The sequence below is a fragment of the Manis pentadactyla genome, chromosome 4 (genome assembly GCF_030020395.1).
Source record: "Manis pentadactyla isolate mManPen7 chromosome 4, mManPen7.hap1, whole genome shotgun sequence".
Lineage (NCBI taxonomy): Eukaryota > Metazoa > Chordata > Mammalia > Pholidota > Manidae > Manis > Manis pentadactyla.
This window is the reverse complement of record NC_080022.1, coordinates 34,968,315-34,995,150: the sequence shown is the minus strand read 5'-3', so window position 1 is coordinate 34,995,150 and position 26,836 is coordinate 34,968,315. Positions and strand designations below refer to the sequence as shown.

General features: G+C 51.9%; 1 protein-coding gene across 5 annotated transcripts in view; it reads right to left on the bottom strand.

The window, feature by feature from the left end:
* The window catches only part of RNF220 (ring finger protein 220), a 212,774-nt gene that overhangs the window by 13,625 nt on the left and 172,313 nt on the right, over positions 1 to 26,836 (bottom strand). For 2 of the 5 annotated variants that reach the window (XM_036893142.2, XM_036893143.2), the window contains exons 3-8: positions 21,162 to 21,294; positions 13,283 to 13,328; positions 9,731 to 9,832; positions 5,026 to 5,068; positions 1,826 to 1,947; positions 1,375 to 1,507 (exon numbers count right to left, since the gene is read on the bottom strand). In XM_036893142.2, the coding sequence (XP_036749037.1) occupies positions 1,375 to 1,507; positions 1,826 to 1,947; positions 5,026 to 5,068; positions 9,731 to 9,832; positions 13,283 to 13,328; positions 21,162 to 21,294 (579 nt within the window). Of the gene's footprint in view, positions 1 to 1,374; positions 1,508 to 1,825; positions 1,948 to 5,025; positions 5,069 to 5,203; positions 5,455 to 9,730; positions 9,833 to 13,282; positions 13,329 to 21,161; positions 21,295 to 26,836 lie in introns of those variants that run through there. The other 3 variants (XM_036893144.2, XM_036893145.2, XM_036893147.2) reach the window with 2 other exon arrangements.

Sequence of the window (26,836 nt, the reverse complement as noted above, 5' to 3'; positions counted from 1 at the left end):
CTCAGAAGTTGCCACAGCAATGGGAGATGTATTTGCAACTACCAACAGAGTGAACCCCGAGCACTGTCCTGGAACTGACCCTGCAGGGGCTGCCAGCAAACACCTGTGTGTGCAATTCAGGGGCCTGAGGCTTTGCTGCTCATCCTCTCAGGGACCCACTCTAAAACCGGGACAGGACCAGAGTGAAATGGCAAATGAAACTCCTCCAGCTCAGGGCTCAGGTAATGGTTTGGTCTGATAAACCTTCCTGATTTATACTTTGGCTTGTCCCCAAATGCTTCTAGCTTGTAGCCCTTCCACGTAGCCAGTATGCAATGGATGGCACTATGGAGACCACTCCTCAGCAACAGTCCATGTAGCACAGCCACAGCGAGGTGGAGACCCTCTTCCCAGCTGCTGTGAGATTCCCCAGGGACCAGACACAGTAGTATTTCCAAGGGTGTTGCCCAGAGACCTGGAGGCAAATGGGAAGCAGACTGGTACACTTAATGACCATCACTGCACTGCCAGCTGTGCTTATGCACGGAAGGAGAAAGAAGCTGGAGGCCAGGAGGCAGACAGTTTCCCCTTTCCTCTGCCCAAAGCAGGACAGTTTGACAAGAGGACACTGACCCTGGGTACCCAACCTGTCTGCTGTATGACCTGGTGGGGGTAGAGGACTTCCACTGGGCCAAGTCAAATCCCTCCAAGAAGATGGGCGGGGGCAATGGAGCTGGGCAGGCCCTGCATTCCCCTCTGCGCTCTGGGGGAGAGCCCAAGGGAAGCAGGGAGCAGCTGGGCCCAGGCCTCTCTTGCTTTAGGGCAGAGGGCGCCCAGGGAGAAGGGATGGGATCAGAACTAAAATTAGATTCACCAATGAAGCTCATGGGAGGTCAAATTTTGCCATAACTCACTCTCTCCTCTATAACTGATTTCCCTGACATGGGGCTGAGGAGGAGGAGGAGGAAAATCCAATGTGTTTGCCTGGAAGCCCTCAGGGCCCCCAGTGCTGGAGGTGTACAGCAGGTTGCTGGATTCTCATTTATCAGCCTTAAGAGGGATGGAGTGATAAATGCATAACCGTCCCTTTAATATTTTATGCAGGTGCTAAGGCGGCTTGGCTGTCACCTTCAATGCATCACCCGAGGCTGAGAGCCCCCCTCGTCATTCCTAGCTTGCAGCCTCACAATTCCATTTCCCCACCCAAATACATCCATTTTAATATGCACATCACAGGCAGGCAGCACGGCCACAAAGGAGCCCCACCAGCAGCAGTTCCCACGTGGTGGAATGGATGACCAGCCACCAGCCCTGGCCTCCTAGCTCCCAACAGATGGATACCCAGCAGAGGCCTGGCCACCAGAGTGCCACTGCCTAAGTGTCAGCTGCTAATACCTCGGAAACCACCTTCCAGGAGAGTGGTGGCCCGTATCCGCTTCTGCCCGCACCACTCATACTCCTCAAAGCGGTTGCTGTTCTCATGCTCGATGTCCACGGCATCATCCTCAGCCATGCAGGAGCCTTCCCTCTGTGAAGAGCAGAGCAGGATCATGCAGGTCCCAGGCCATCCCTAACCCCCAGCTGTGATATGCCAGAGGGGCCCCCAGCTCTGGGGCTCCTTTGAAGTAAACCAATCTAGGGGTCAAAGACCTGGGCCTGTTCCCAACAATTTTTCCACTAGAGCCCCCAGGGGAGAAATGGGAGAATGAAAGCAAAGGAAGAGGCAAAGAACAGGGAGGAAGAAGCTTCTGAGACCACATGGAGACCCCAACAGCCCGTAGATCTGGGGGCAGTCGGCAAGTAGTGGCAGGGGGGAAGGGGAGGTAGGTGGTGACGGCCCCTCTACCTTAGAAAGGCAATGCTCCACATGCCTACTCATCTCCTGCTCCGATCCTGCCAGGGGGCAGTTGCACAGGGGACATACCTGCCCTTCATCTTGCTTCCTCCGTTTCATTTTCCCAATCCGAGCTGCATGGAGAAACCAAAAACAAAGCACAGAACAGGCAGACAGTCACTGTAGCTCCCAGAGTCCCAGGGGAGCTGACACATCCTGACCCCCTGCCAGCCAATTAGCCCTTTTGTTCAGTGCCTGATCTGGCCCTCATTATGCAGCACCTTCTCTTTATGCAGCTCCTTTGGGGACTGGGGCTTGCCAAGAGCACCTGGGGAGACTGGGGCTAGGCCAGGTAAGTGTTCACTCTCTGGCCATAGCTGGTTCAAGTTCAACCCATACCTCGCTACCTGCAGTGCTCAATCAGTCTGGTGAGCAAAGACACTCCCCATTGCTGGGTATCTCCCCAGATGGCCAAGACCATGGCTCTTTTGGTATCAAGAAATAAAACCTCAGAGAACATCTCTTGGCCAGAACCCATCCAGGGGCCTGATCTGGCCTGTTGTTCACTTCTCAGCTAAAACTCCTTTTGTTCCTAGGCCAAGAGGTATAGCTCTTAATGTCCTATCTAGAATCACCTCAGGAAGAATTTCTCTCATGTCCACTGGCCCCATTTTACAGAAGAGGAGACCAAGGCCCAGTCATAAAGGTAGAGAGGGTCTGAGTCAGGGAGCCCTGGGCTCCCTGAGAGGGCAGCCGTTACTGTGTCTACCCAAACCTGTTCCATCATTTCTAATCAGTGCAGAGGGGCTGGCAGGCCCCCAAGGCAGAGGACTTCCTGCCATGCTGTCCCACAGGGGGCTCAATTCCAAAGTGCACACCGCAAGCCCACAGTACTGCTAATTAATGCTGAGAGATGCAATCATTTCAAATTAGCTTACTAATCCCTCTTTGCAGCCCTCCTGTCACTGAAGCAGGAAGGGGTCAAAACAAGGGACTATGTTCCCTCCAGCCCCTCCCCAGATCCAACAGCAGAAGCAGAGCTAACTACTCTGAGACTAGATTGACTGGAGGGGGATGCAGCCAACGAGGGAGAAGTTCCCCACTGCAGGCCCAGGAAGCACTTTCTTATGGACACTGACCTTGATGGGAAGCTCATGAGTGCAGTTCAGGAAGCAGAGGTGAAAAGTGACACAGGTCAGAGATGATATATTATAATTTAGAGCTTCAACTGTGTGCTAAGCTCAGAGCCAAATATCTCATACAAGGTAGCTCATTTAATTCTATGTTCTGAAGCTAGGCTGCATTCTCCACTTTAACAGAGGAAGGAACTCAAGGCTCAGAGGGATCAAGGCACTAGTTTAAGTAGCTAACAAGTGGCAAGGGCACAAGAGGAAACCAGGCCTGACTCCATAGGCTATAACGTTCTCTTGTCCTCTTCCCCTGACTGATCAGCATCAACAGAGTGTGCCAGGGCAGCAATATGCACTTGGGGCCCCAGCTTCTGCCTGTTGAAGGTCTGAGGCAGGTACCCACCTCCAACTCTAAAACAGAGTAGCTTTACAAAGACCCAAACCAACAGGAAAGCCACCATCCCACCAGAACTAAGTATGGAGTTTGAGAAACCCAGGTCTGTAGCCTGCTCCATCTCTTCAAATTCCTGGGCTCTCACTATAGGAGAGAGGACAACGTTCTGGTCCCCTACTTAATTTTGGGGACAAAGATCTAGATCCTTTGCCTTGATTGCCCTAACCCTTGAAATCTCAGGCTTGAGTCACCTTGATACTCTAGATCCAGGGCTGGGATGGAGAAGGGATGGTAGTCATCAGAAAATACTGAGTAAAAGGCCCTAGAAAACTGTGTGCAGCAGTGTGCAGATTCCTTACCTACCCTGCATGGAGCCTGAGTAAGTGCCTTCCTGGTAGGAAGGGACCTATGACAGACACTGAAGACTAAAGAAATGAACTTCACAGAATTGCCAAGTAGGGTGCAATACTGGATGGTGTCCTTGCCCAGGCCACCCAGGACAGAAGATTCTTGTAGTCTCAGAAAAGCAACCTGATGGACTGGGCATTACGGTCTTCCCAGCTAAGCAAGGCAGGTTTGTTTTTTATTCTCGTCATTCATCTTCCAACTCATAAACTAAGTTTACTGAAGTGTGGTAGGGAAAGCTTTGCTTCCTACCTAGAGGCTATCTGAGAAAGCAGAGCCAAAGTATCTGCCAAGGAGGTAGCCTGGCATGGTCACAGAGGCACAAGCTTTGGAGGTAAACTTTAAACGATGGCTCAGTTATATCCCAGCTGTGTGAAAAGTCACCTTCACCACTCCCAGCCTCAGTTTCTTTATCTACAAAATGTGTGTTAACACTTTCCTCTCAGAGACGTTAGAATGATGCTTTGCATGGTGCCAGCCCATAATAACTGCTTTTCCCTCCTGAGACTGGGGCTCAGCCAGGCAGCAGAAACCAAGTGGCAGGAGGGGGGAATGTTGAAAGTTCATAGCCTCACGCCCTTACCCAAGGGCCCTGAACCCCTTAAAACCCCCAGATATACCACACCCTAGTCAGCACAAAAAGCTAGGATCATTCAATTGTGTTCGTCAAATAGGAATGCTCCAGAGGTTTGAATCCAAAGGGGGGGCCGCCAAGTAGTGCATACACGGTGTGCTTTCAGAGAGGCCTCTAAGAGCTGCAGAGCCCATGCTGATCACCTTTGTGGAATGTGGGCCGACTGATAACTCAAAGGGCCCTAGGATGAGTTAGTTCCTGTTGCCGTGGGAACTCCAGATCTCACTGCATTGTCAAGTCTCAGCAGAGAGGCTGAATTGACACTACCGGGCACTGATTAAAAACTGGAAGAAAAACATTTTCAGCGCCCTGCCGGTTTGTATAGTGAGGTCCCAGCAGTTTGCAAATTCAAAGCTGAGCTCCCGAGTGGAATTGTGTAGTTTGTTCCTCATTCTCTGGCACTTACTGCCCCCCAGGGTTCTTCAAGGCCTTTAAAGAGGCTTGGGGGCACTAGGAACCATAACTTCCATAAGACAGACGGGGAAACTGAGGGCGGCCGCCCTGCCCTGGTCAGCACATTCTTAGGCGATTTGACGGCGACGAAACCAATGGGCCTCAAAGTTGAAGAGACCCAGACAGACCAGGAGCTTCAGGCAGTGGAGGGAGGAGGCCGGAGGTGGGGCGGAGGGAGGAGCCGGGAAAGACTCACCATTCAGTCGGGTCTGCCGGTTGGCTCGCACTCGCAGGAAGGTCTAGGGGAAGATCCCCGGCAGACGCAAAAAAAAGAGAAGAGAGCGTCAGGTACTGCCTGGAGTCCTGGCCCCTGCCTCAGCACCAGACCCTAGTTCAGGCCTGCCCCGCCCCAAACAGCCCGTAAACAAACCTACTTCCTCCCTCCTGCCGGCCCCCCTGCTCCGCCGGCCGTTCCGGGCCCTCGGCATAGCCGCTGGGGATGCTCTAACGGGACCCCGTGGCCGCCGCGCGGCGCCGCCCCGGTCTCGGTCTCCGGCGCTCCGGCCCCCGCGGCCGCCTGTCCCACAAGGGCAGCGATGCGGGCGGATTCCCCCCGGCTGCCCGGCGGCGGCGGCACCTCAGCTCCCAGCGGCGGCCATGTTGGCCCTGATCACGTGACCCGCTGCCGTCTCACGCGCCGGGGGTGAAAGTTCACGATGGGGGCGGGGGTGGGGGGCGCCCGGACTGGGACGAGGAATCGGCTGCTAGTAGTCCTGTAGGAACTGGCTGGGGTCGCCCTGGGGTTCCTCCCACCGACCGCAAACACCTGCCCGCCCCCGTTTTAGCGGCTGCCAGGTCCTCCCACTCCTCTCCACGCCCCATCCCGCCGCGGGGCTTCTGTCTCGGAGCCCTCGCCCCGGCTCCCGCTTGCCAGCTCCCGCGCGACCGCCCTATGGCACCGGCGCCGAGGCTTGCGCTTTGCTGAGGAGGCGAAGTCGGAATTCCCAACGACCCGTGGGCGAACACACTTCGTGTCCCAACTGTCCCGCCCCCAGCCCCTAGCTTTGCAGCAGTCCCGTTAGAGGATTCCCAACACTGCAGCAGTCTGCTGGAATCCTCTGGAGCTCTCACAGGCACCGCACACCGCGAGGCCAACGTGGAAGTCGACATCCCCAAAAAGGCACCTTCCTCCTGGGTTCTCAGTTCATAAGGAGATACCACCATCCACTCAGGAGTGCCCACACCGGTATCCAGAGTCGTCCTTGACCACATCCTTTTACATTCTTCCAATTCCATACTCTAGGTCCAAGGGAGTCTACCTTTAGAAATTTCTTAAATTTATTGTCTTCACCTCTGTGTATCCCCCTACTCGTCTTTCCAGGCCTAACCAAAAAAATATGTTTCCATCTCTACCCTAATTATAGTTCATAAAAATTTTCATCGGTGGACTGACCACTCCAGGGTTGGCGCCATGTATGAGGCAGTCATATGGGTGAACCCAGAGCCCAGGACACTTGGCATGGGCGAGACATTCTTGAGCGTTTCTTTAATGGCTATACCTATCTTGGATGTCAGTTGCTCTAGTTCATAACCTTAGGAGCTCTCTAAATGTGCACTTGGCTCCAATATGGCCTTCCAGTGTCCAGTTTCTCTCCCTGTAACCCACCCTCCACACTACACACAGTGTGATCTTTTTATTGTGCAAAATTGACTCCATACCGCCCCCCCCCACTTTAAATCCTTCAATGTTCTCCACCCAGATCTACGACACTGTTACTGGCCTTGTCTGACCCGCCCTGTTTTCCAGAGGCATCTTCTACCACTCCTGCTCTCTTCCTTTGCCATCCTGACTCTCAGCTTAGCAGAACTACTATATTTCTTTGAGCACTCCACGCTCTGGACTTTGGGCTAGATTGTCTGTGTTCACATATCCCCTGCTTGGTTAACTGTTGTTCATTCTTACCCCCAAAGTTGGGTCAGTTGCCTCTGAGTTTTCATGGTCCCTTGGCTTCCCTCTGATCTTGTATGTTTTCATTGTTTATATATCAGTCCCTTCTATTTGGGGGTCATCTTTATCCAGTCACCCAGCACAGGGTCTAGCATCAGGAGAAATCAGTGGGAAGAAGAGAAGGATATGTGTGAGGGAAACCCCTGAGCCCAGTGCAGGGCTGGGAAACAGTCTAGGATTCAGGGCCAGAGAGATTGCAGTTCAAATCCCAACTATGTTACTCATTGGGTTCTTAAAAAAGTCACTTCTCTTCTCTAGGCCTGTTTCCTTAGCAATAAGTAGGAAGCACTGAATCCTAGCTTGCACAATTGCTATGAGGGTAAAGTTAGGTAATAATGGTTAAGATGGTTAGGTAACCCAACAGGAGCTAAGTAAATGGGAATCCAAACCAGAAACCAATACTCCCTGCTTTTAAGGCCTAGTTTGATGATTTTAAAAAAAAATCCAACATAACTGAGCAATTACTAAATGCCAGGCATTGACTGCATAAAGACCAGGGGATGGGATACCTAGCTAGTCCCTGGGGTACTTTGCAGCTTCATCTCCTACTAGTTCTCCTTGTGTTTTACATTCTAAAAAAATTGAACTACTAGCAGGACCTCAAACACATCATTTGAGTTACACTGCTCTGCCCTTTGCACAGTGTTGCCTTGATCTGGAACTTATTTCTTGTCCACCAAAGTGAATTCTTACTCGTCTTCTGCAACCCTGTTTAGTTATAGCTCCTCTGTGAAACCTGCTCTGACTCTCCCCCTTTCCACTGCTATTCTAGAAAACTTATTTATACCCCTGTCATAGTACTTAAAACACTGAGCTATAGTTGCTTATTTGCAGTTACAGGACAAGGACACTGGGGGCTGAGCATGAGTACTAGATAAAAGTCTGAGTAAGAGAAGGGAGTAAAGAAGGTTAAGACAAGTACTTGCCTTGGAGGAACTCCAGGCCTAGTGGAAGAGTCAGGCTCATTGTGATAGATTCATTATGGTCACAGCTCTTTGCAGCTCCTCCTATCAGGAACTGCATTTTCTCATCCCTTAATTATGGGTTAGGACTTGCTTCGCTGAGTGATGTGTGAGTTCCAGAGACTAGGCCTCAAGAGGCCTCACAGCTTTGGCTTTTGTCTTCTTGGTAGTCACAATGCCCTAAGGCTGCTGGGTCAGGAAGCCAGTCTAACCTACTGAAGGATGAGAGACCATGTGGAAGAGGACCAAGGGACCCCAGTCTCCCAGACATGGTGAGGCCATTTTAGGTTTTCCAGACCACCCAGTCCTCCAGCTGAATGAGTGAGGAAGGGCCCAGTCAACCAACAGAATCATAAGAAATAATAAATTGTGTTCAAAGTAATAAATTTTGGGGTGCTTTGTTATAATGTATATCAGTAGATAATGGGAGCATACCTAAACAGATGATCACACTATGGGATGATAAGGGCAATAACAGGGTCACACAGCAGTCATAAGAAGAGATAGCTAATCTAGAAAGGCTTCCTGGAGGAGAATGTTGAAGGATAAACAGAAATTTGATGAAGAAACAGTGTATGTAAAAAGTTGGGGGCAAGAAAGGAATGGCACAGCCAGGGAGTGGTTGGCATTAAGTTGGTGAGCAGAGCCCATAGGATTCATGGATGGCAATATTAAGAATGGAAGCTGCACATACAGGTTGAACCTAAATCACAGAAGGCCTTGGTGCCATGCCTTAGCATGCCTAGCCTATGCCTAGCTTGCCATGTGAATGCCTGATGGTTATGCTTCCTAGTCCAGCAGATGGTGAGGCTGAATGGCATTACTGGAGCAGAGAGGACAGGCCTCTGAGCGCAGGGCTCTGTCTATCCCCTTGGAGTGGAACTCTGGTACAGAGCCCTGATCTCCCTATCAGTCCAGACTTCCCTAGGGTTGAGTCATTTCTCTTATTTTGTGAGAATTGTCTGAGGAAGGCAGTGTCTCTCAGGGGCTGGACTGGGCTGCCTCTTTCAAACCAGGGTTCATGAGAGCAGGGATCCCTCCCCGGGGCTGGTTTCTTGAACTATGCAGTTTGAGTTCGATACAAAAGCATCTAGTGGAGGAGGTGCCAGTGGTGGCTGGTGTCCAGGCCACACTCGGACCTCCACTCTTCAAGCTTTGCAATCTGACACCAGGCTGTATCAGTTGGTTGTAAAGGGTGCCCAAAGAGAACACCTTCAATTCCCACAAAGGCTTCAAGTGTGCCAGCAGTGACCCTGGTTCTCTAACCCAGATTTCTGCATCACAAGTCAGGGCTGTTTTTCCTTCTCATGTTGGGGCTCCCTGAGAAGCCTTGTTTAGGCAAATGCCTTGTAGCAGGGCCTTGTTTTCTTCCCCCTGACTGGGGATCTCAAAGGCAGGCCTTTGTCTCTCTTCAATAGCAGCTTCTGGGGGAGTTTTTTCTCTTTCCTTCGCTGATGAAGGTCCATACAGAGCTAGGATGTCATCTTTAAGCCCCCCTCCATCTCTGGTCTTTTAGGATTGTGTGATTACTCTCTTTGTTTCTGCCCAAGGCACTACCAGACAATGGCTGCCTCTGCCCTATCCACCACACCCCTCAGGTGCAATTCCAAGGTTTGGCAGGATGGAATAGTTATCTGCTCGAGGGCTCCTGGTTTTGAAGTGTGACGTCTTCAGGTGATTCTGGGCTAATTCTCTGGGTCCCTCAAGAAACCGAACCCTACAGGGTACCTCCTGGTGGATGTGATGCCTCAGAGGTGCTCAGAGCCCAGGTGACCTAGGCATCACTCCCTAAATTCCATCTGTTTAAGGCCCATTCCCTGACACCTGTGCCTTCTGGGCTCAGTTAGGGGTACTAACACGGAGGAAGCCAAGTGCAATTCAGGCTTCGCTTCTTATCGCCTGAGGAAGGAAGGAGTTAGCACCAGGCATGCCCTCTAAGCTCTTACCCAGAGGAGTTCATGTCCCACACCCACTTCCCATCCCCTCTTCACCTGGTATCTGTCTGAGTGGTGCAGGTCGTCGGTGGCAGAGGAGTGTGGTGATGCTGTCGGAGACTCTCCTTCCCTCTTGATGGAAGCAGACAACAGGAGGGACTGGAAGAAGAAGGACATGTGGCCTCAGGCCAAATGAGACCTAAAGTCAGTCCCCTAGAGTCCCCAGTCCTATGGAGCTTTTGGAAGGGAGGTGGAGAGAAGGAGGGCAGAGGGACGGAGGGACCACTTGTGATTCTAAAGGCATGTGGTCAGGCCCTGGGAGTGTGGCTGTAGGAAAGGATGGCTTAATTCTAGGGATGGGTAGAGTCCCCCTGAGAAGGTCCAAACCTCCTAGACCCCAGCTAATCTCTGCCCCAGTAGGCTGAGTTGGTATGTGGTTTGTTTTCCCTTAGTGAGCAGAGACTCTGGGACCCCTGTGAAGGGTTGGGGGTAAAACCACATACCTGCTGCCCTGCATGCCCCTAATACAGGCTGATGGCAGCTCTGCTATGGAGACAGTAAATTAAATAGTATGTATGAGTTTCCTGCGTGCAGCTAGGGATGTACGCTGGGTCCATTTATCCCCGTGCTGCAGCGATGACCCCAGCAAAAACCCCAGTAAAACTAATCCCCCCATGTCAATCCTGCACGGCCTCTTCTACATACGCCTGCAGTTTAGATTAATAAACTGTCTGCTTTAAATTGTGTGTAAGCACCACAATTCTAAATACCACATGGCATGTTCAGCCTGTTCTTACTGGCTCTTGCCAAGGCCTGTTCTCTGCAAACTGGGGGCCTGGAGGCCTGAAAGCAATCCATATTTCCTTCCCCCACCTTCTTCAGCCTGTAAAGCTCTGAGCCGGAAGGATACAATTCCCTAGGAGGCCTCCCCAGCTTAGAAAACCATGCCAAATCGCCAGTGACAGCCCAAAGAAAGCAATTTGGGAAAGATGGAGCAGCCATTTATCCTTCATCTCCGACTGAGCCTTAGGATGTGACCCGCATGCCGTGGCCAGGCTGCACATCCTCAGGCAAGGGCCCTGTGAAGGGAGGGGGCAGCCGCTGGTCTGGCAGGCCTCCCTGTCTGGCCCTGGGGCTGGGGAGGGGCTGGGAAGGGCCTGGGGTGGGACGTCCTGAAACTTGGAGCTCCTGTTTCACCCACGCAGGCCCAGTGGGAGGCCTCGTGGGCAACTCGGACCCCAGCTCAGAAAAGAGGTAGGCTTTCAGGCAACGTCTTTCTCCTTCTCTGGTCCCAAGGAAGATGTTGAGGGAGGGCAATGACATGGGGTTCCTGCCCCCACACCATGGGAAAGCTCATGCTTGTGTGCTCCACCCCACCTCCCTTTCTCTCTAGGTTAGAAGCCCTGGGAGGCCTCAGCATTACACCTGGGGCAAGCGGAATAAAAAAAGGTCACTGGCGCTTTTTAAACATGGACCAAAAAGCAGTAAAATGTGTTTTGAAAAAAAAATCCTGGCATTAAATCATGACTTTTTGCCTGGCTCTTCGCCTCATTAAAAGTGGCCTTTTGGAAGGTAAAATTATCATTGTAAGCGATAAGATCTTTAAGAAAATAATTCACGGCTTCTTCACCCTTTAATATGATAGCCGCCACCGGCTAATTTTTTTCTTAATGGCAATGAGGCCATCAATCTTGTCTGAGGCCCCCTCGCCCTCTCCTCCTCCTCTCTCCCTCCTTCTCCCTGTCCTCTCAGTCTCTTACTTGAACCTTCTACCTCGCGCCTCTTCCACCTATGACCTGCTTCCCTAAAGCCTAGGTCAAGGCAGGGGATAGGCCCTGAAATGCTCAGCACTGGTGGTGTGAGCGTGTCTGGAAGTGGCTGAGAAGTGATCCTTGCCACTGAGTCTGATCCTCATTATTCCTGGTGCTGGTGGTTGCAGGAATTTGCCTGTGTTTAAGATTTCCTGTGTGAGTTCTCTCACCTGGGGGGCTGTGTACATCTGTGTATGTGGGGACCTAGGTATGGACATGGATTGCATCTGTGTTTATCCTTAGCATACAGGCCTCACTGGGAATCAATCTCTGGCCCTGCCAGCCATGCTCAGGTGTCAGGTGTCAGTGGTTGTGGCCCACCTGGCAGCTTGTCCAAGACCGACCACAACCGTTGAATGCTGCAGGCTGGGCAGAGCTCAGTGAGTGTGGCTTCCTGCTCCGTGATCCCCAGCTGCCTGGCAGCGCCCACCTGTCCTCTTCAGGGCAGGGAGGACTTTGCCTCTTTGGCCAGGGCCTGCACCAATCCAAGGCTGGGCTAGGTTCTCTGGCTCCTCTGTCCAGCTTGTTTGGAGTGATTTCCTGAATGAAGGTACCAAGTCCACTCCCCCTCTTTTCAAAGGCCTGCAGGGGAGCTGGGCCACCCTCTGGAGATAATATTGTCATTCTGCCTCCTTTCCCTAAAACTGTCCTCTCAGAGGTCACCAGTGCCTTTAAGACTTCTAAATACAATGGCCTCCTTCTCTAGCCTTTCTCTCTGTGACTGCTGACCACCTCATATGTTTTGGGACTTTTTTCCCTTAGGAATCTGGATGACCATGCTCTTCAGTGCCCTTCCTTATTTTTGACTGTACCTCTTCTGACACTTTGCAGGTTCCTGTTCCTCATCTTGACCCCCAATGTAGGAGCCCCCAGATTCTCTTCTCGGCTTTTGCTCTCATGTCTCCATACACTCCTCCTGAATGATTTTATCCCTTCCCAAAGCTTAACACTAGTTTCTCACTCCCTATAAACAGGGCTAGGGATTCCTTCATGAGTCATTGCGAGAACTCCAAGGAAGGGTGACACCTTACTGAGGGATAGGGAAGGAGACAGTAAATGAGGGTTTAGTCCTCCTCCCCAGGTTCGCATGCCCTCAAAATCATCACCTTTGGGGAAGCAGCACCATCTGCCTCCGTGGCTATGGATGGGAGTTCTTGATACAAATCACATCATTGTGCAGAGGGCTCTCTGGCTCCTCCTCTGAGCCAGCTACTTGCCCTTTACTTTTCCTTTCTCCATCTGATGTTTTAGGCCTCTCTCCCACAGTGTCTGTTCAGAGGGGCAGACTGTCTCCCTAAATTAGTCCAGCATCCTGTCTGGCTCCCTGTTGCCCTTAGGACAAAGTACACATACACACGCACATGTATACATATACACACCCACCGTGGTCTGGCTTCTAAGGCCCTGTACTGTCTTGACCTGTACTTCTATATTTTTCTTTATCTGCTACTGCCCGTCTTCCTCCTTTGAGTCTTCCCAGCCTTAGTGTCTGGGTCCTTCACATCCCCAAGTCATTCTTGGCTTTGACTCCTGTCCTGACTGGAAGAGGAGGAAGTCAGATAAGCATACTCTTGCTCTGACCACACACACACACACACACACACACTCTCTCTCTCTCTCTCTCTCTCTCTCTCTCTCTCTCTCTTAAGCACACAGGGCAGAACTCGGCCTTAGGCTGACAATCAAACCCTGCAGACAGCTGGGGATCCCGGAGGAGCTCCTTTTTCTCAAGAAGAACCAATTCTCTGTGGGCTTAGGTTAGGATGGATAGGAGGAAAACACACAATTGTCCACCTACCTTGGGGGTACCTGGAGCCATGGCATCCTTCAGAAGGGAATTCTTGCTGCCAAGAAAGAAGAGAACAGGGTGACCATCCCACTTGCTGCCCAGGGAATGCAAGAGTAGAAGAGCAAGAAGACCCCAAAGAGAGAAGGCACAGCCAGCCTAGCCAGCCCAGCTTAGCCAAGGTCCACCCACTTCTTTCAACCCCAGCTGGCCCTGCCTAGCTCAACCTCCATCAGGGGCCAAAAACTAGAGCTGGCTCCTGGGAAGGGAATACACCCAGGCACAGTAGGCACCCCCGTGGATCTGAGCAGAGGACTTTACCTGACTCCTGGTACCAGTCCTGAGGATTCTGCCTGTCCTGGATGCCCCCTTCCCTCCTGTCCCCAGCTTGCTTAGTTCCTATGGGATTGGGGTGATGTAGCTGACAAGGCTCTTGTCAATTCTCCCTCCAACATGCTGCAAACTGCGTTAGGCCAGGAATGATCTCCCCCTGATTCAATTTGTCAGCCCTAGGCCCTCCAGCGTCGGGCGCGGCAGGCGGGTGGGAGCTGGGCCCTGAAATATGGTGGGCGGCTCGGAGAAGGCAGGGGCGGGGGTGGGAGGTGATGGATGGGCTGTGGGGGAGGCGAGGACTGTGTTTAATAACAAAATTGGTATGCAAGGCCATATCTTGCGCTAAGCATGAGTGATCCAGAGCCACAAAGTATTACAAATCCCTGCTAAACAGATGCTGACAATGGAACAAGACGTATCAAATCAGATCCACTTCAGAAACATTAATATCCCTGTTCCTGTCCCTCCCTCCCTGCTGCCCCCACTGTGCTCACTACATCTGTGCTCACACATTCATGCACATGCACTCACACACACACAAATACATGCACGCAGAGACACTGGCTGATACATTCAGGAGGCAGACCCAGCCCATTCATGCAGCATCCCTGCACAAACACATATACAAGCTATCCAGGTAGAGCACACCCACAGAGACAGCCACAAAGCACAAAAGACATATGCACATCTAAGGCAGAATATGCTGGGCACACATGGACTCCCACAGGGTCAGACATAGACACTCCCAATATGCAAGCAAAGGCATGGGCAGATTCTAATAAAATAGTGATTCTCATCCAGGGGCAGTTTTTCACACCACTCCTCCCCCACCAGGGGATGTTTGGCAATGTGTGGAAATATTTTTGATTGCCACAACTGGGGGTGGGGAGTTGTAGTGATAGTGAGTAAAGGATATTAACCATCCTATAGTGTAATGGATAGCTCCTCACAACAAAGAATTATCTAGCCCCAAATGTCCATAGCGCCAGGGTTGAGAAACCCTGGTATAAAGGCAGACACTCACATATCCATTGTCTCTCTATCATTCTGTCAACGGTCACACAGATACAGGTGGTCACACCCAGAGGTTCAGACAGGCACATAGATGCACAGGCACACAGAGCCCTATCCCTAGAAATATGTCCATAAAGACACATTCACAGCAGTCATCCACACCTGGGTGACAGGCTGGTCATGCACCAACATCCACTTAAACACACGCATAGATACAGCCACCCAAGTGCACTAACACACACCCAGATGCTCATGTAGACACACATGGACAGGCACCCAAACAGACACATACAGCACGGGGCTGGGGCCACCAGCTGGGCAGCAGAGTGAGGCTAAAGTCAAAGTACAAAAACAGCTTTCTGCTTGTCTGATCACACAGTGCGGGCATTACAGCCTGGGAAGAACAGCCAGACCAGGTTCCATTCAATTATATTTTGTTCGTAAATGGTCCCCATATTCCTGCTCTGTGCCAGGGCCCAATCTAAGCACTGGGGATCCAGAGAGGAAACTGAGTTGCTCTTGAGCAGCTGGTTTGTGAGTTCATTACTTCTATCATTCCTTCACTCAGTCAACAGGTATTGATGTCACCATCATGTTAGGCACTGTGCCTGCACCTACAGGTATGGACATGAGAACTGTATCACACAATTCTCATCAGACCCTTGGATGGAGGTCTGAATATTGCTGGGGTAGGTCAAGATGGAACAGAAAAGGGAGGAATGAGCCATTATGGTGCAACCACCACATGTGACAGGCATCGGCCAGGCACTTTATATGTGTTATCTCTTTAATCTTCACAAAAACTTCACAAAGTTGACTAACAGAGGTTGAGTGACACCTCTGTGCTCACACAGTCCCTGCAGGGTTTGGGATTTGAGCTCATGTCTGATTGAATCTAAAAGTGCTGCTTTTCAGTTGTTCACACGGTTTCCCTAAAGGTACTCAGTGGTTAGGGTGGAGGGCAGAGCTCTGAATTTTTTTCTCTCTCTCCATTTTGGGGACGGTCCTCTGACTCTGGGTTTTAGTTTCCTCTGCTGGTGAAAACGATTGGGGACACTTAGGGTCAGAATGCCCAGCCACTCCCTTTGCCCATCCTCTGGATCTTTCCCTGGCAATCCTCTTCCCTTTCCCTAGAGTTGGCCTGGTACTACCCCAGACTCCTTCCGTCTCTCTGAGCAAGCACCCCTGACCCTAGTTTTCCTCCAACAATCTGATCACCTCTAAGTGGGCTCCATCCCCAAGAGACAGGAGGCTGGCTCAGGGCCTGCCTTGGAGAGGAGTGGTGAGGCCGAGCGCCCATCCTGTGGGCTCTGCTTTCCGTCCCTCCCTGTTTCCACAGCCCACCCCCAACTATTTCCTCCTTTCTCAGTCACTCGCTGCCTAGTGATCCATGGGTTTTAAATTATAACTGGGACCCAGGAAACGCGTTCCTAAGTACAATATTCATGGGCTGGGCTGACACTTTTAATTAAGGTGATTTACACTGAATTATCCTTGGAAATAAAGAAATGGTGCGCTGCCCGGGAATAAACCATCATCACCAGCCGCCTTTGTAAGTTACACTTCGTTTTAATCTATTTGGGGAATTGTTTATCTAGTTCATTACCCAACCAAACACCGAGGCCGGCCTTAAATAAGGCTTAAGTGGGGGTGGGGGCACTGACGTCTCCATACCCCTCCTCTTCACCACAGTCACCCAGCCTTCCTCTTGCTCCTTCCAGCCCTTTTAAAGCAGTGACCAGAGAGCTGGCTTCCTAGCCTAGATCTCAAAGTGGCTCCAGAAGCCTAGAAAAGCTCTCTGAACTCACGCTTCAGCCAAAGGCAAGCCCCACTTTGGCTCTGGGCAGTCTCTTTCCATGTCCAAGGCTCTTTCATCCCTCTGGGTGGAAATTCCTGTCGGAAGGCCACAGAGACGTCTGGGGAACGTGCCCCACCTGTCCTTCAAGCTTCAGCCTCCATCTCTGTTGCTGCCTGTCTGTACACATCCATCCTGTCTCCACCCCATCGCCATCCCAGAGACGTCTTAGGCCTTGCATGCCCAGGCCCCTGTTCCTTGTCCTTTCCTCAGATGCTTGCTCCCTGGTATCAAGGCCCTTCCCATCCAAGTCAAAGCTCTTTCAAGTAGGTGTCCCATGAGTAGTAATCAGCTATGTTCTCTTGCTTCTTTCTCCACCTGCCTCGCATTGTTCCCTCTTCTCCGTTCCCACTTCCACTGCTATTGTCCTAGGTCAGCCTCTGCATCTGTCCCCTGGGCCCTGCTCAGCCTCCTCACTCGCCTCCCTGCTTGTACCTCCATCTGTGTGTCACACCAACCCCCAGAGCCATTCTCCTACAGTTCAGCTCTCTGATCAAGCTTCTTCTGGTTCAGCAAGTTTTGATTGTCCCACTATGTCTAGGGCAACCCTCCAGCCTTGAAGGCCCTCCACACCTGTCCTCAGTCTAACTCTGCCTTCCTTTCTCTATCTAGGCAAGTCCTGGGATCTGCTGGAGGACTGAGCAGGAGGAAAGATAGAGGATGGGGTGAAGGAGGGTGGGTGGGCATCGCCTCTGATCTTGAATGTGAAAGTGCTTTGATGCTTTGAAAAGTGAAAGCGCTGTGCCAGTGGGAGTTCTGACTCTTCTTCCTGGAGGTGTCTGTGCGCCCACGTGCCTGCAGGAATGAGCACCTGCAGGAAGGGTTTCTTTGAGGGGTTGTGTGAGCACATCTGTGTGTGTCAGAATGTGTGTGTGTGTGTGTGTGTGCCTGTATGCCACCTACGTATGTTTGCACCTGTGTCCCAAACCAGCCAGTCCTCCTTTGGGGTGGCGATGCTCTGTGGTGCTGGGCAGAAGGAGACAGAGGGCACAACACCAGCCCACCTTGAAGAGCTTCTCAGGGAGCAACCATGTGGGAGGCTGGCAGTGATAGGCACCCTGGCAGCAGCATTCACAGGCTCAGGAGATGGCTGGGCTGAGGGAGGCATGGCAGGGCAGAGGAGGCAAAGACGGAGTAAGAGCGGGAAGGGGACCGCTGGAGAGAAGAGGAGAGGAAAGAAGAGACGGGAATGGAGAGGAGAAGGGAGCTTGGAGCAGGAGGGAGAGGGAGGACTGGAGAGCTGGAGAGGAAATGCGCGCCACATGCCATGGATGGGATGCCCTCCTTTGTGTCCTGCCCAGAACTGTCTGAGTGATGCACACACAGGCTCTGCCCGCCTGCAGAACTCAGTTTCCCCATCTGTCAAATGGCTAGTGAAAGGCCCCTCTCAGCTCAGGGAGATGATGGCAGGGACAGGAGGGAGGTGTCTGCCGAGCGCACAGCTCTTCCCAACAGTCCGCTGCTCTCCTCCTGCCTCCGGGAGAGCAGCAGGGGCGGGGCAAGGGCGGCCAAGCGGGGGCCCTCCCCGCACTACTCAGCCCCAGCCCGGAGGGAGCTGACACGCTCCTTGGGAATTTATCACGCACCCAATTACAATGTTAATTGGCAAGTTCCTGAAATCAATTAATTCGCAAATTTTTTCCAATTAAAAATCCAGATAAATCACGAGGGCGGCGGCGGGCCGGTCCAGCCTGCAGTCCGGTGGGCGCAGCGGCCGCAGGGAGGGGCGGGCGGGAGGTGGGGGAGGGGGCGGCGGGCGCGGCTGCCCTTGAACGCCTTTGCCGGCCGGTCGGACTGTCAGCGCGCCGGGCGCGGCGGGGCCGAGACAGATAAAACCATCGACCCGTCGCCGCCAGCGCTTCGGCTTTATCGATCCGACGGGAATTTCACTTGCTGTGCAGATCCCGCTGTCCGGCTGTCAGCCACCGGGTTGGGGGGTGGGTGGGCGTGCCGGGGTTTAGGAGGTGCTGGGCTGGGTCTGGAGGTGAGGGGCACCGGAGTGGGGGGTCTCAAGACATCGCCGTGAGGGGCGGAATCTCTAAGGGGACTCAGGGTGGGGAAATGGACGTGGGAGTAAGGGTGCAGAAGTAGGAGGTGCTCTGAGAGGATGAAGGGGTAAGAAGGGATTGGTGCAGGGTCATGCGTTGGCCCCTACTGAGCAGGTGGAACAGGAGGTTGGGCCCCATTTTCCAGATATTTAGGGGTGCACTGCTTTTAAAAGTCACTGCAGGTCCCTCCACATCTCTGCCTCTACTCTGTTTCTGCTGAGGGGAAGTGCTGCTTGGAAACAAATTACCCAGAAACCCTGGTATGGACAGCCAAGGTATGGAGTTCAGCTGCAGAGGATGTTTATTTCACTCTCTGCCCCTTCTAGGCTAGGCCTGGGTATGTGTGTGGGTGGGGTGTGGGGGAGGTAAGGGGGGATTTAGTTAATGGGCACCAGAGTCAGATTGCTGGGGTCTGAATCTTATCTTTACCACTTTACAGGCCAGGTAACCTTAGAGAGGTCACTTAACTCCTCTGTAGTTCAGTTTCCTCATCTGCAAAATGGACTCAATAATTATTACCTACCCCAGAGGGTTGTTGTGAAGCTTAAATAAATTAATGCAATGTAAATGCATTTGGCACATGGTGAGTGTTCAATAGGATTATTAGTATTAGTAGTAGTAGTACAGCCTTTTGTGGTAATTTTAAGTATTCCCACAAAATCTTTGGTAATCTTCCTTTCAAGAGATAGAGCTAACAGAGTTTAATTGTCCTCTCTTGAGCGTGGGCTGGACTTTATGACCTGCTCCTCATGAATAGAATACATTGAATACAGAATATGTTGAACAATAGAATAAATAGAAGAGAGAATGACTTCTGAGATTAGACCGCAAAAGGCATGGTGGCTTCCTCCTCAGTCTCTCTCTTGGATCACTTTCTCTACTGGAAGTCAACGGCCATGTCATAGGGGAACCCAAGTGACTTCATGGAAGGAGATCCATGTGTCGAACTGAGGCATCCTGCCGACAGCCACGTGACTGAGCCAGCTTGGGAGCAGGTCCTTCCAGCCCAGTCAGACCCTCAGGTGACCATGGCCTTGGCCAGATCTTGACTGCAGCCTCAGGAGAGACTCTGAGCCAGAAGCCACAACTACCCACAACCACCCAACTAAGCTGTTCCTGATCTGACGGTCCAAAGAAACTGTGAGATAATAAATGTGTATTGTTTCAAGCTATGGGGTTTTGGGGTAATTTGTAACATAGCAATAGATAACCACTACTTCTTCCTTCAAATTTTCCTCTCAGGCCACACCGCCCCCTCAGGAGGTCTTTTCGGCTCTCTGCCAGGGTTGGCGTCTTCAGCTCTTCCCAAAGGGCAGTCTTCATCCCTCCGTGTGTCTATGCCCAGCTCTCCTTACTCTCCTACAATGGGCTTCTGAGGGCTGGACCATTTCTTATTCACCTTTGGATCCCCTGCACCCTGCACATGGGATTCAGTGAGAGAGTAGAAGAAGGAGGGTCAGTCAAGTCTGCTGACTTGCACTAAACAGTGGGTGGGGTTGGGAGTAGCTGGGCAGGCTGAACCCCTGTGGCAGGCTGTGTTTCCCAAAGATGGCTGCAGCCATATCTTCCATCCCACAGGCTCTTCTACAATATGACCACGGCACTCTCCCATCAAAAGGCGGAGTGTGTGTCCCCTCCTCTTGAATCTGGCCAGCTAATACTGTCTTGAGTACAAGGGAGGTGAAATTAAGTGATTTCTGAGGCTAGGTTATAAAAAGTGATCCAGCTTTCATCCCATTGGCTGGAGCATTTGCTTTAGAGCCCTAAGCTGCCATGTAAGAAGCCCAATTGCCCTGAAGCTGCCAGGCTATGAGAAAGTCCAGGTTACATGGAGAAGCAAGTGTAGGTGCTTTGGTCTGAGGTTCTGGCTGGCAGCCAGCATCAGCCACCAGCCTCCAGATGATTCCAGCTCCTAGCTGTTGAGTCTTCCCAGCTGGGGCCCTAGACACCCTGCAGTAGATACAAGCTGTCCCCTCTCTGCTCTGCTGTCTGAATTCCTGACCCCACAGATTCCACAAGCATAATGCAATGGTTGCTTTAAACCACTAAGATTTGGGGTGATTTGTTCCACCCCTCCTCTACTCCCTTTGACAACCTGGCCCCTCCACAGGGCCATGGAAGCAGCTCCACCCAGTCCTGCAGGTGGGGCATAAGGGAGGTGGGGTGGTGCAGGGTGGGTCAAGCCTGAGCACATTCTCAAGATCATCTCTTTCAGACCCTGAGATCCATGCAAAAGGGAAAGCTTACTTCCCTGGATGGCAGCACCAGGCTGCACTTCTGGTGGGCTGCCAGGCCCAGTCCCTGCTTCTGATACCTTGCCGTGAGGCTCAGCATGGCAGTGCAGGGCCTGTGGCAGTGGCTCATCCCCATTCCAGATCCTCTTGTGCCCTTTTGAGGCTGAGGCCTGAAGTGGGGGGAGGGATCATGCTTCTCCCATCTCCAAAAGTAGAGCAAGAAGAGAAAGGCAGCACCATTCAGCTGGAAGCTCTGAAATCTGAAAGCAGAGTGGAGGAGAATGGCAGCAGGGCCTCGTCTTCACCTGAAGGCTGGGGCATGGGCCAGACAGCTTTTTCTGGGACCTGGTGGCTAGAACTCATAGTGGAACCTTCTGGCAGGCAGCCTGCCCTGGTTGGTGGCTTACCTGGTGGGCAGCTGGGCCAGCTGCTCCAGCTCTTGCTCCATGTGCTCCTGCAACTCGCTGGGCCTCAGCAGGACCTGGCAGATGGGGCAAATAGGGGCCTGGCTGTCAAACAATGCTGCTGCCTTTTTCTTACCTGGTGAGGGAAGAAGAAGAGACAGACATATAAGCTGAGCTGGTCTGTTGAGGGAAACCCAATGTCCCAGTCCTCTAACCCAAGCCTGCTGCTGCCTCCTAGGGCTTCTTGGCCTAGAGGAGGGATGAATGTGGGGATCTCAGGGCCCACAAGCATCCTTCCTCTTTGCAGCTCCAGAAGCCATGAGCAGAACCTTCTTAGCCAGCCACCCTCTCAGAAATCTACCAAGACACAAGCAGTGCTCTGTGCATTCAAACCGTGATCACTTCATTTCCCACGGGCTAGTGCAGAAGGTCTTGGTTTAATCATACTGTGGCCCAGAATATGCAGTGCCCCCTCTGCCTCTCCTTTCCTCACTGCTTTCACACTCCCCAAAGCTGGGGAAGGAAGAAAAGAGGGAGAAAGGGGGTTTGTTCCTGCAGTCATTCAACAAACTTTGTCTGATGTCTACTCGGAACCAGGCCCACTGTAGAGCCGAGGGGACACAGAATATAATCAGACCTAGTCCCTGCCCGCAAGGCTCTCACAGCCAGGTGGGAAGGACTGAGAGGGGCTCTGCTGACTTCCAGGGTAGTGTTCCTCATTTTCCCTGGGGTCCTTTCCACAGCCTCTCCTCTCCTTGTTCTGCATGCTACACCACCCTCTTCCTCCTATGGCCCTAACACCCATCTGTGCCCAGTAGACTCCAGAATCTGTATTGCTACCCCAGATCCCTCCTATGTTCTCCAGGTGCCACATCCAAGCACCTCATGGATAGCAATACCTGGATGTCCCACAAGAATATGATACTTAACAATCCAAAAACACCTTCTTCAGCTTCTTTACCCCTTCTCAACCTGCTCCCCCTTCAGCAGTGCCTGTCTCAGTGACACTGGCACCCACCCATCACCTAAGCCAGAAGTTTCACCTCACCTTAGGCCCTTCCCTTGTCTTGCTACCCTCCCTCACATTTAAACCCAAGTTCTGTCCATTCTGCTTCCTCCGTATTCCTAGAATCTACAGTCATCCTGTTTAGGTCTTATTACCTCTCACTTGGATAACCTTGTTAGCCTCTTCTGAGTCTAAAAGGTTCTGGGTTCTTTCCCTTCAAGATACCCTTCAAATTGTATGGGAATACCTAGGGCTGGCTCTGCTGGCTCGGGGGCTGGCAGGGAGCCTGAACTCTGTCCCAACTCTGTCACGGATACTGGCCAGAACACCCCATGCTGTGGAGGAGCCTGGAGATTGCCTAATGCACACCCCCTGGGGAAGCCTGAACTCCTTTCCTCACCAGTCTTCTATCCAGTGCTCCTCTGGCTTCTGCTTATGGGCATGGGGTCAAGGAGTCCTATTTATCGACACAAACACCCTTGCCTAGCCATGTAAACTCTGATTATAGAAAGGACTTTTTTAGCTTAAGCCCGGAACTCTTTCTTCCTGTTTCTTCCCCCTGGTACCTGGAGAGGGTAAAAATTGGCTTTCAGAGACAGAGGCCATGCCAGTAATGACCAAGATGGTGCTTGAGTAGGGGTGCCAGATTAAATACAAGTTGTCCAGGCAAATTTGTCTTTCAGACAAATAATGAATAATTTTCTTTAGTATAAGTATGTCCCAAATATTGCATGGGACATTCTTATGCTAAAAGTTATTCATTGTTTTTTCTAAAGTTCAAATTTATCTGGATGTCTTGTATTTTTATTTGCTAAATTTAGCAATCCCATGTCCTAAAGAGCTCCCAGTTCAGGCTGAGCATGAGAACCTACCTCCCTTTGACATAAGACTCAGGATGATCACAGCTCTCCTGGATGCTCAGATGGAGTCACCTGAGAGCTCAAAGGAGGGAGTATTCATTCTGGGTGTGCGTTTTGAGGAGTGGGGAAAGAGAAGACTTAACCAAAGAAGTGAAATTTAAGCTGTGCCTTAAAAGTGTTCTAGGCAGAGAATGGGAGCAAATGAATGAATGAATGAGTTGTGAGTTTTCCTGTGGGCAGGGGCCATTTTTTATGTATCTTTATACCTATCGACAATTAAAAACAGACCTGGATGATTAGGGATGATTTGGGAGAGGAAAAGAGGACGGGAAGGAGATGGAGATTGTCTTAGAAGCCAGATGACCTTCTCAGAGCTGGGATGTGTGCTGTGGAGGCTTTGTGTGTGCCATGGTGGGGTAGGTATGGTTCTAGTCTGTGTGATTAGGTCTTTGAGGAGGGGAAGGGGCCCTACTGGTCATGTGGCTATGGTGGCTATGCCTCAGATGCTCAGAGGACAGCAGGAAGGCAGCTCTGCGTTAAGAGAAGAGAAGTCCAGAAGTGGACCTGGCCCGGGAGTTGGGATTCTAGTCTCAGCTCTGCCTCTAACCTCATTCAGTCAGAGAATCTCAGAAATAAGACCCTAGAAATTCTCCAGGCTATTATCTTTATTTGACTGATGGGGAAATTGAGGTTCTGAACTGGACAGGGACCCAGATACTTGGCTCTTGATCTCATTGCTTCATTTATTTATTCATCTAGCAATCATTGATTAAACCATTATTCTACTTCAGGCATTATTTTAGGAGAAACTGGAGTTGAGAGATAAATAAAACACATTCTTGTCCTCAAGGAGAACACAAACAAGTGGAAAGGAAGTCAGTGGTTCTAGTCAGGGTAGCCCTGGCCAGGGTCAGGGCTGGTTAAGGTCAAGGGAGGCATGAACAGGTACTGGGGGGTTAGGGGACAAGAAGGGGCCAGAGGAGGATTGGTAGGATCTAGGGAAGGCAACGGCTGAGGGGAGGCATGAGGGATGAATAAGGGAGAGTTGACAAGGCTGTTGAAACAGATCACTGAGGCAGGGTCTGGGGCGTAAGGGAGAAATGGTAGGGGAGGAGATTGGAGAAAGAAGATGAGGGCACAGGGTCAGAGCCAAGGTGGAAATATGAGGGTTTCATTCCCTTTTAGTCGGGACACCAATCTATCTCTTAGGGTTTCCTAGAGGCAAATTCCTCCCTCCCAACCTGGGGCCAGGCATCAGCATTCTCATATACCTGTTCTCAGTTTGTCTGCTTTGCTACCACAGAGCTCTACATTTCCGAGCTTGGCCTCAGTTTCTCTACCAGGACAATGGGCCCTCTCCCTGGCTTCAGGAATATCATTGACAGGGATCCGCAGAGGCACCCCACAGCCTGTGCCCTCCATCCCACCCCCATTTTCGCAGGGGTCAGAGGGGCAGATGTCAGCATGGTCACGGGCCCCTGCGACCCCTCCCCTGCTGTGTTCCCTATAATTTTATATTGAGACCTGTGGTCATGACGTGGGTTTTACTGCACTAACGACATGGCCTGCCCAGGTTTAATGACAAAATCCATACTCTGGCCCTGGGCCTGCTCCTCGTTTGCATAATTCCCAGAATACAGCTCCCTGAAGCTTTTGACCTGGGCCATTACAGTAGCCATAAAATGGGCCATAAAACCACTGGGAATGGCCAAGAGGAGGGGGCTGTGGTCTTGTGGGGGTGGGAATGAAGTCCTCAACCCCCTGCTTTTCCCAGGCCAGGGAGGAGGCATCTTCTGGCTCATCCCTTCCCTGGTTCCCAGAATCTGGGAGTCCATCTCCGGCTGGAGAGGCCTCTGGAAGCTGTTCTTCCAGCTGCCCATCTGACGTAGGAATCCTTTCACCAGAGCTCCTGCCAGCTTCACAGGTAGGCAGATCGAGCCCACCAAGGGCAGGTGTCAGGAAGCATCCTCTCCTTGAGCATCCCTCACTTCTGCCCCTGGGTCCCCACCCCAGAGCTGGCTGAGCCCCTTGCCACAGGTGCGTCTAGGGCGAACCTTGCCCCTCTTCAGGAGGCCTAGCTCCCCAGGGGCATCAGGAGCCAGGCTGGGCAGCATAGTGAGGAGACGTGGGAAGCATGAGGGGATGGGGACAGGGACTGGGACGGGCTGTCAGTGCTAAAGATGATGAATGGGGGAGGTGAGGCGGGAGGCCCAGTGTTATCGGCGGCGGATGGCGGGTGCGGGCACTCGTCGCTCCTGTTAATCCCTGGGCGCTGCCTCAGCCCTTGCACTGATAACGAGGAAATGGGACTGACAACAATTTTTAGCTGAGAGATTCTTCACCAAAATGCCAGGCGGCCGGAGGTCTGACAGCGCCTGATTGAGTGTGTGAGTGTATGGGGGGAACGCCCGCAGCCCCCTCCCCTCCCATGCAAAGATGGATCGCTCATTCCGCCTCCCGTCCACATTCATTACCGCACCTCCCTCCGCCGCCCAGTTGCTGCAGCGCCTGCCACCTCCACTTGTCCGCCTGCTGCAGGTGTCTCCTGAAGCAGGAGGAGAGCAGGGAGCAGAGGGGCCCTGACCCTATCCTCAGCGTTCTGCAGGGCACCTCGGGCTCAAGGAGCGAGAAGTGACTGCAGAGTCAGGGCTGAGAGTCAGGCCCCGCCTGGAGGCTCCCTAGTTGTGTGACCTCCAGAGGGTCCCTATCCCTTTCTGAGCTGCCAATGCCTCCTCACCAGAGAGCAGTGAAGCACCAGCAGCAGTGACGGTCTGCAGGCCTGTGGAGGGATAGGCCTGCTGAAGAGAGAGCAGCAGTCAAGCCAAGTAGTCTTTTCCTTGCCAGTCGGGGCCAGGCTCTGACCAATCCCCTTCTCAGGCCTTGAAACAAGGCCTCAGGCACCTGGGGTCCCAGATCAGCCCTCTGCTGCCCCCCTCTGTTGGGAACTGCTGACCATTGGGAGCAGACAACTCAAGGGCCCACCCAGCTGCTCCTTCTCTGCCACCTTCCACAGGAAGGGTTGTGAAACTGGACGCTGCACCATGAGGGGCTTGTTCCCAGCAAAAGCCCACCAAAGGCAGCGTTTGACTGTCCGGTGTCCGACTTAAGGATGGGGAGGACTAAAATGAGGGTGAGGGTACATCTAGTGACAGATGGCAGTGGAGGCGGGGACTTTTAAGAGCATGTATGTGTGTGAATGTTTATACATTAAAGTTCATGCTTATTGAGCTCTTTATCATGCACACTGAGCTGTACACTAAGATTGTGCATTTTATTGTATCTACTACCTACCTAACAAAAAGAGTACAAATGTGTGTGTGTGTGTGTGTGTGTGTGTACACGTCTGTGTTTCCCACTCTTCTGCCTGAACCCCCAGTAGAAGGGCTTTCATTCCTTAGACACGGAGCCTTCAAGCAGAATTCAGCAGAGTTGCCTCTCACTAGCTGTGCAGCCTTGGGCAAATCACTTAACACTTCTGAGCTTTAGTTTTTCCTTGTGTGAAACTGGGATGATAACATCTAACTCCCAGGACTTCTGGGAAGATTCAGTTAAATCAGGGATGTGTACAAAGTGTTGAGTCATCAGCTTTAGGAGGGCACTAGATAGTTTGTGGTTTGCCCCTGTAGCTACCCACTCCTGACACCAGCCCGGCCATGCCCTGGATCTGGCTTTCTTCCTTGTTATGATCAAGATTGTGTATCACTAGGCAGGTATCCTAGTCCTGACCTTTTTGGCCTCCGTGGAGGCCCTTCTTCCTATCCATCCATATTCCTCTATCTCTTTACTGGTTTATATGTCAATATACCCATCTA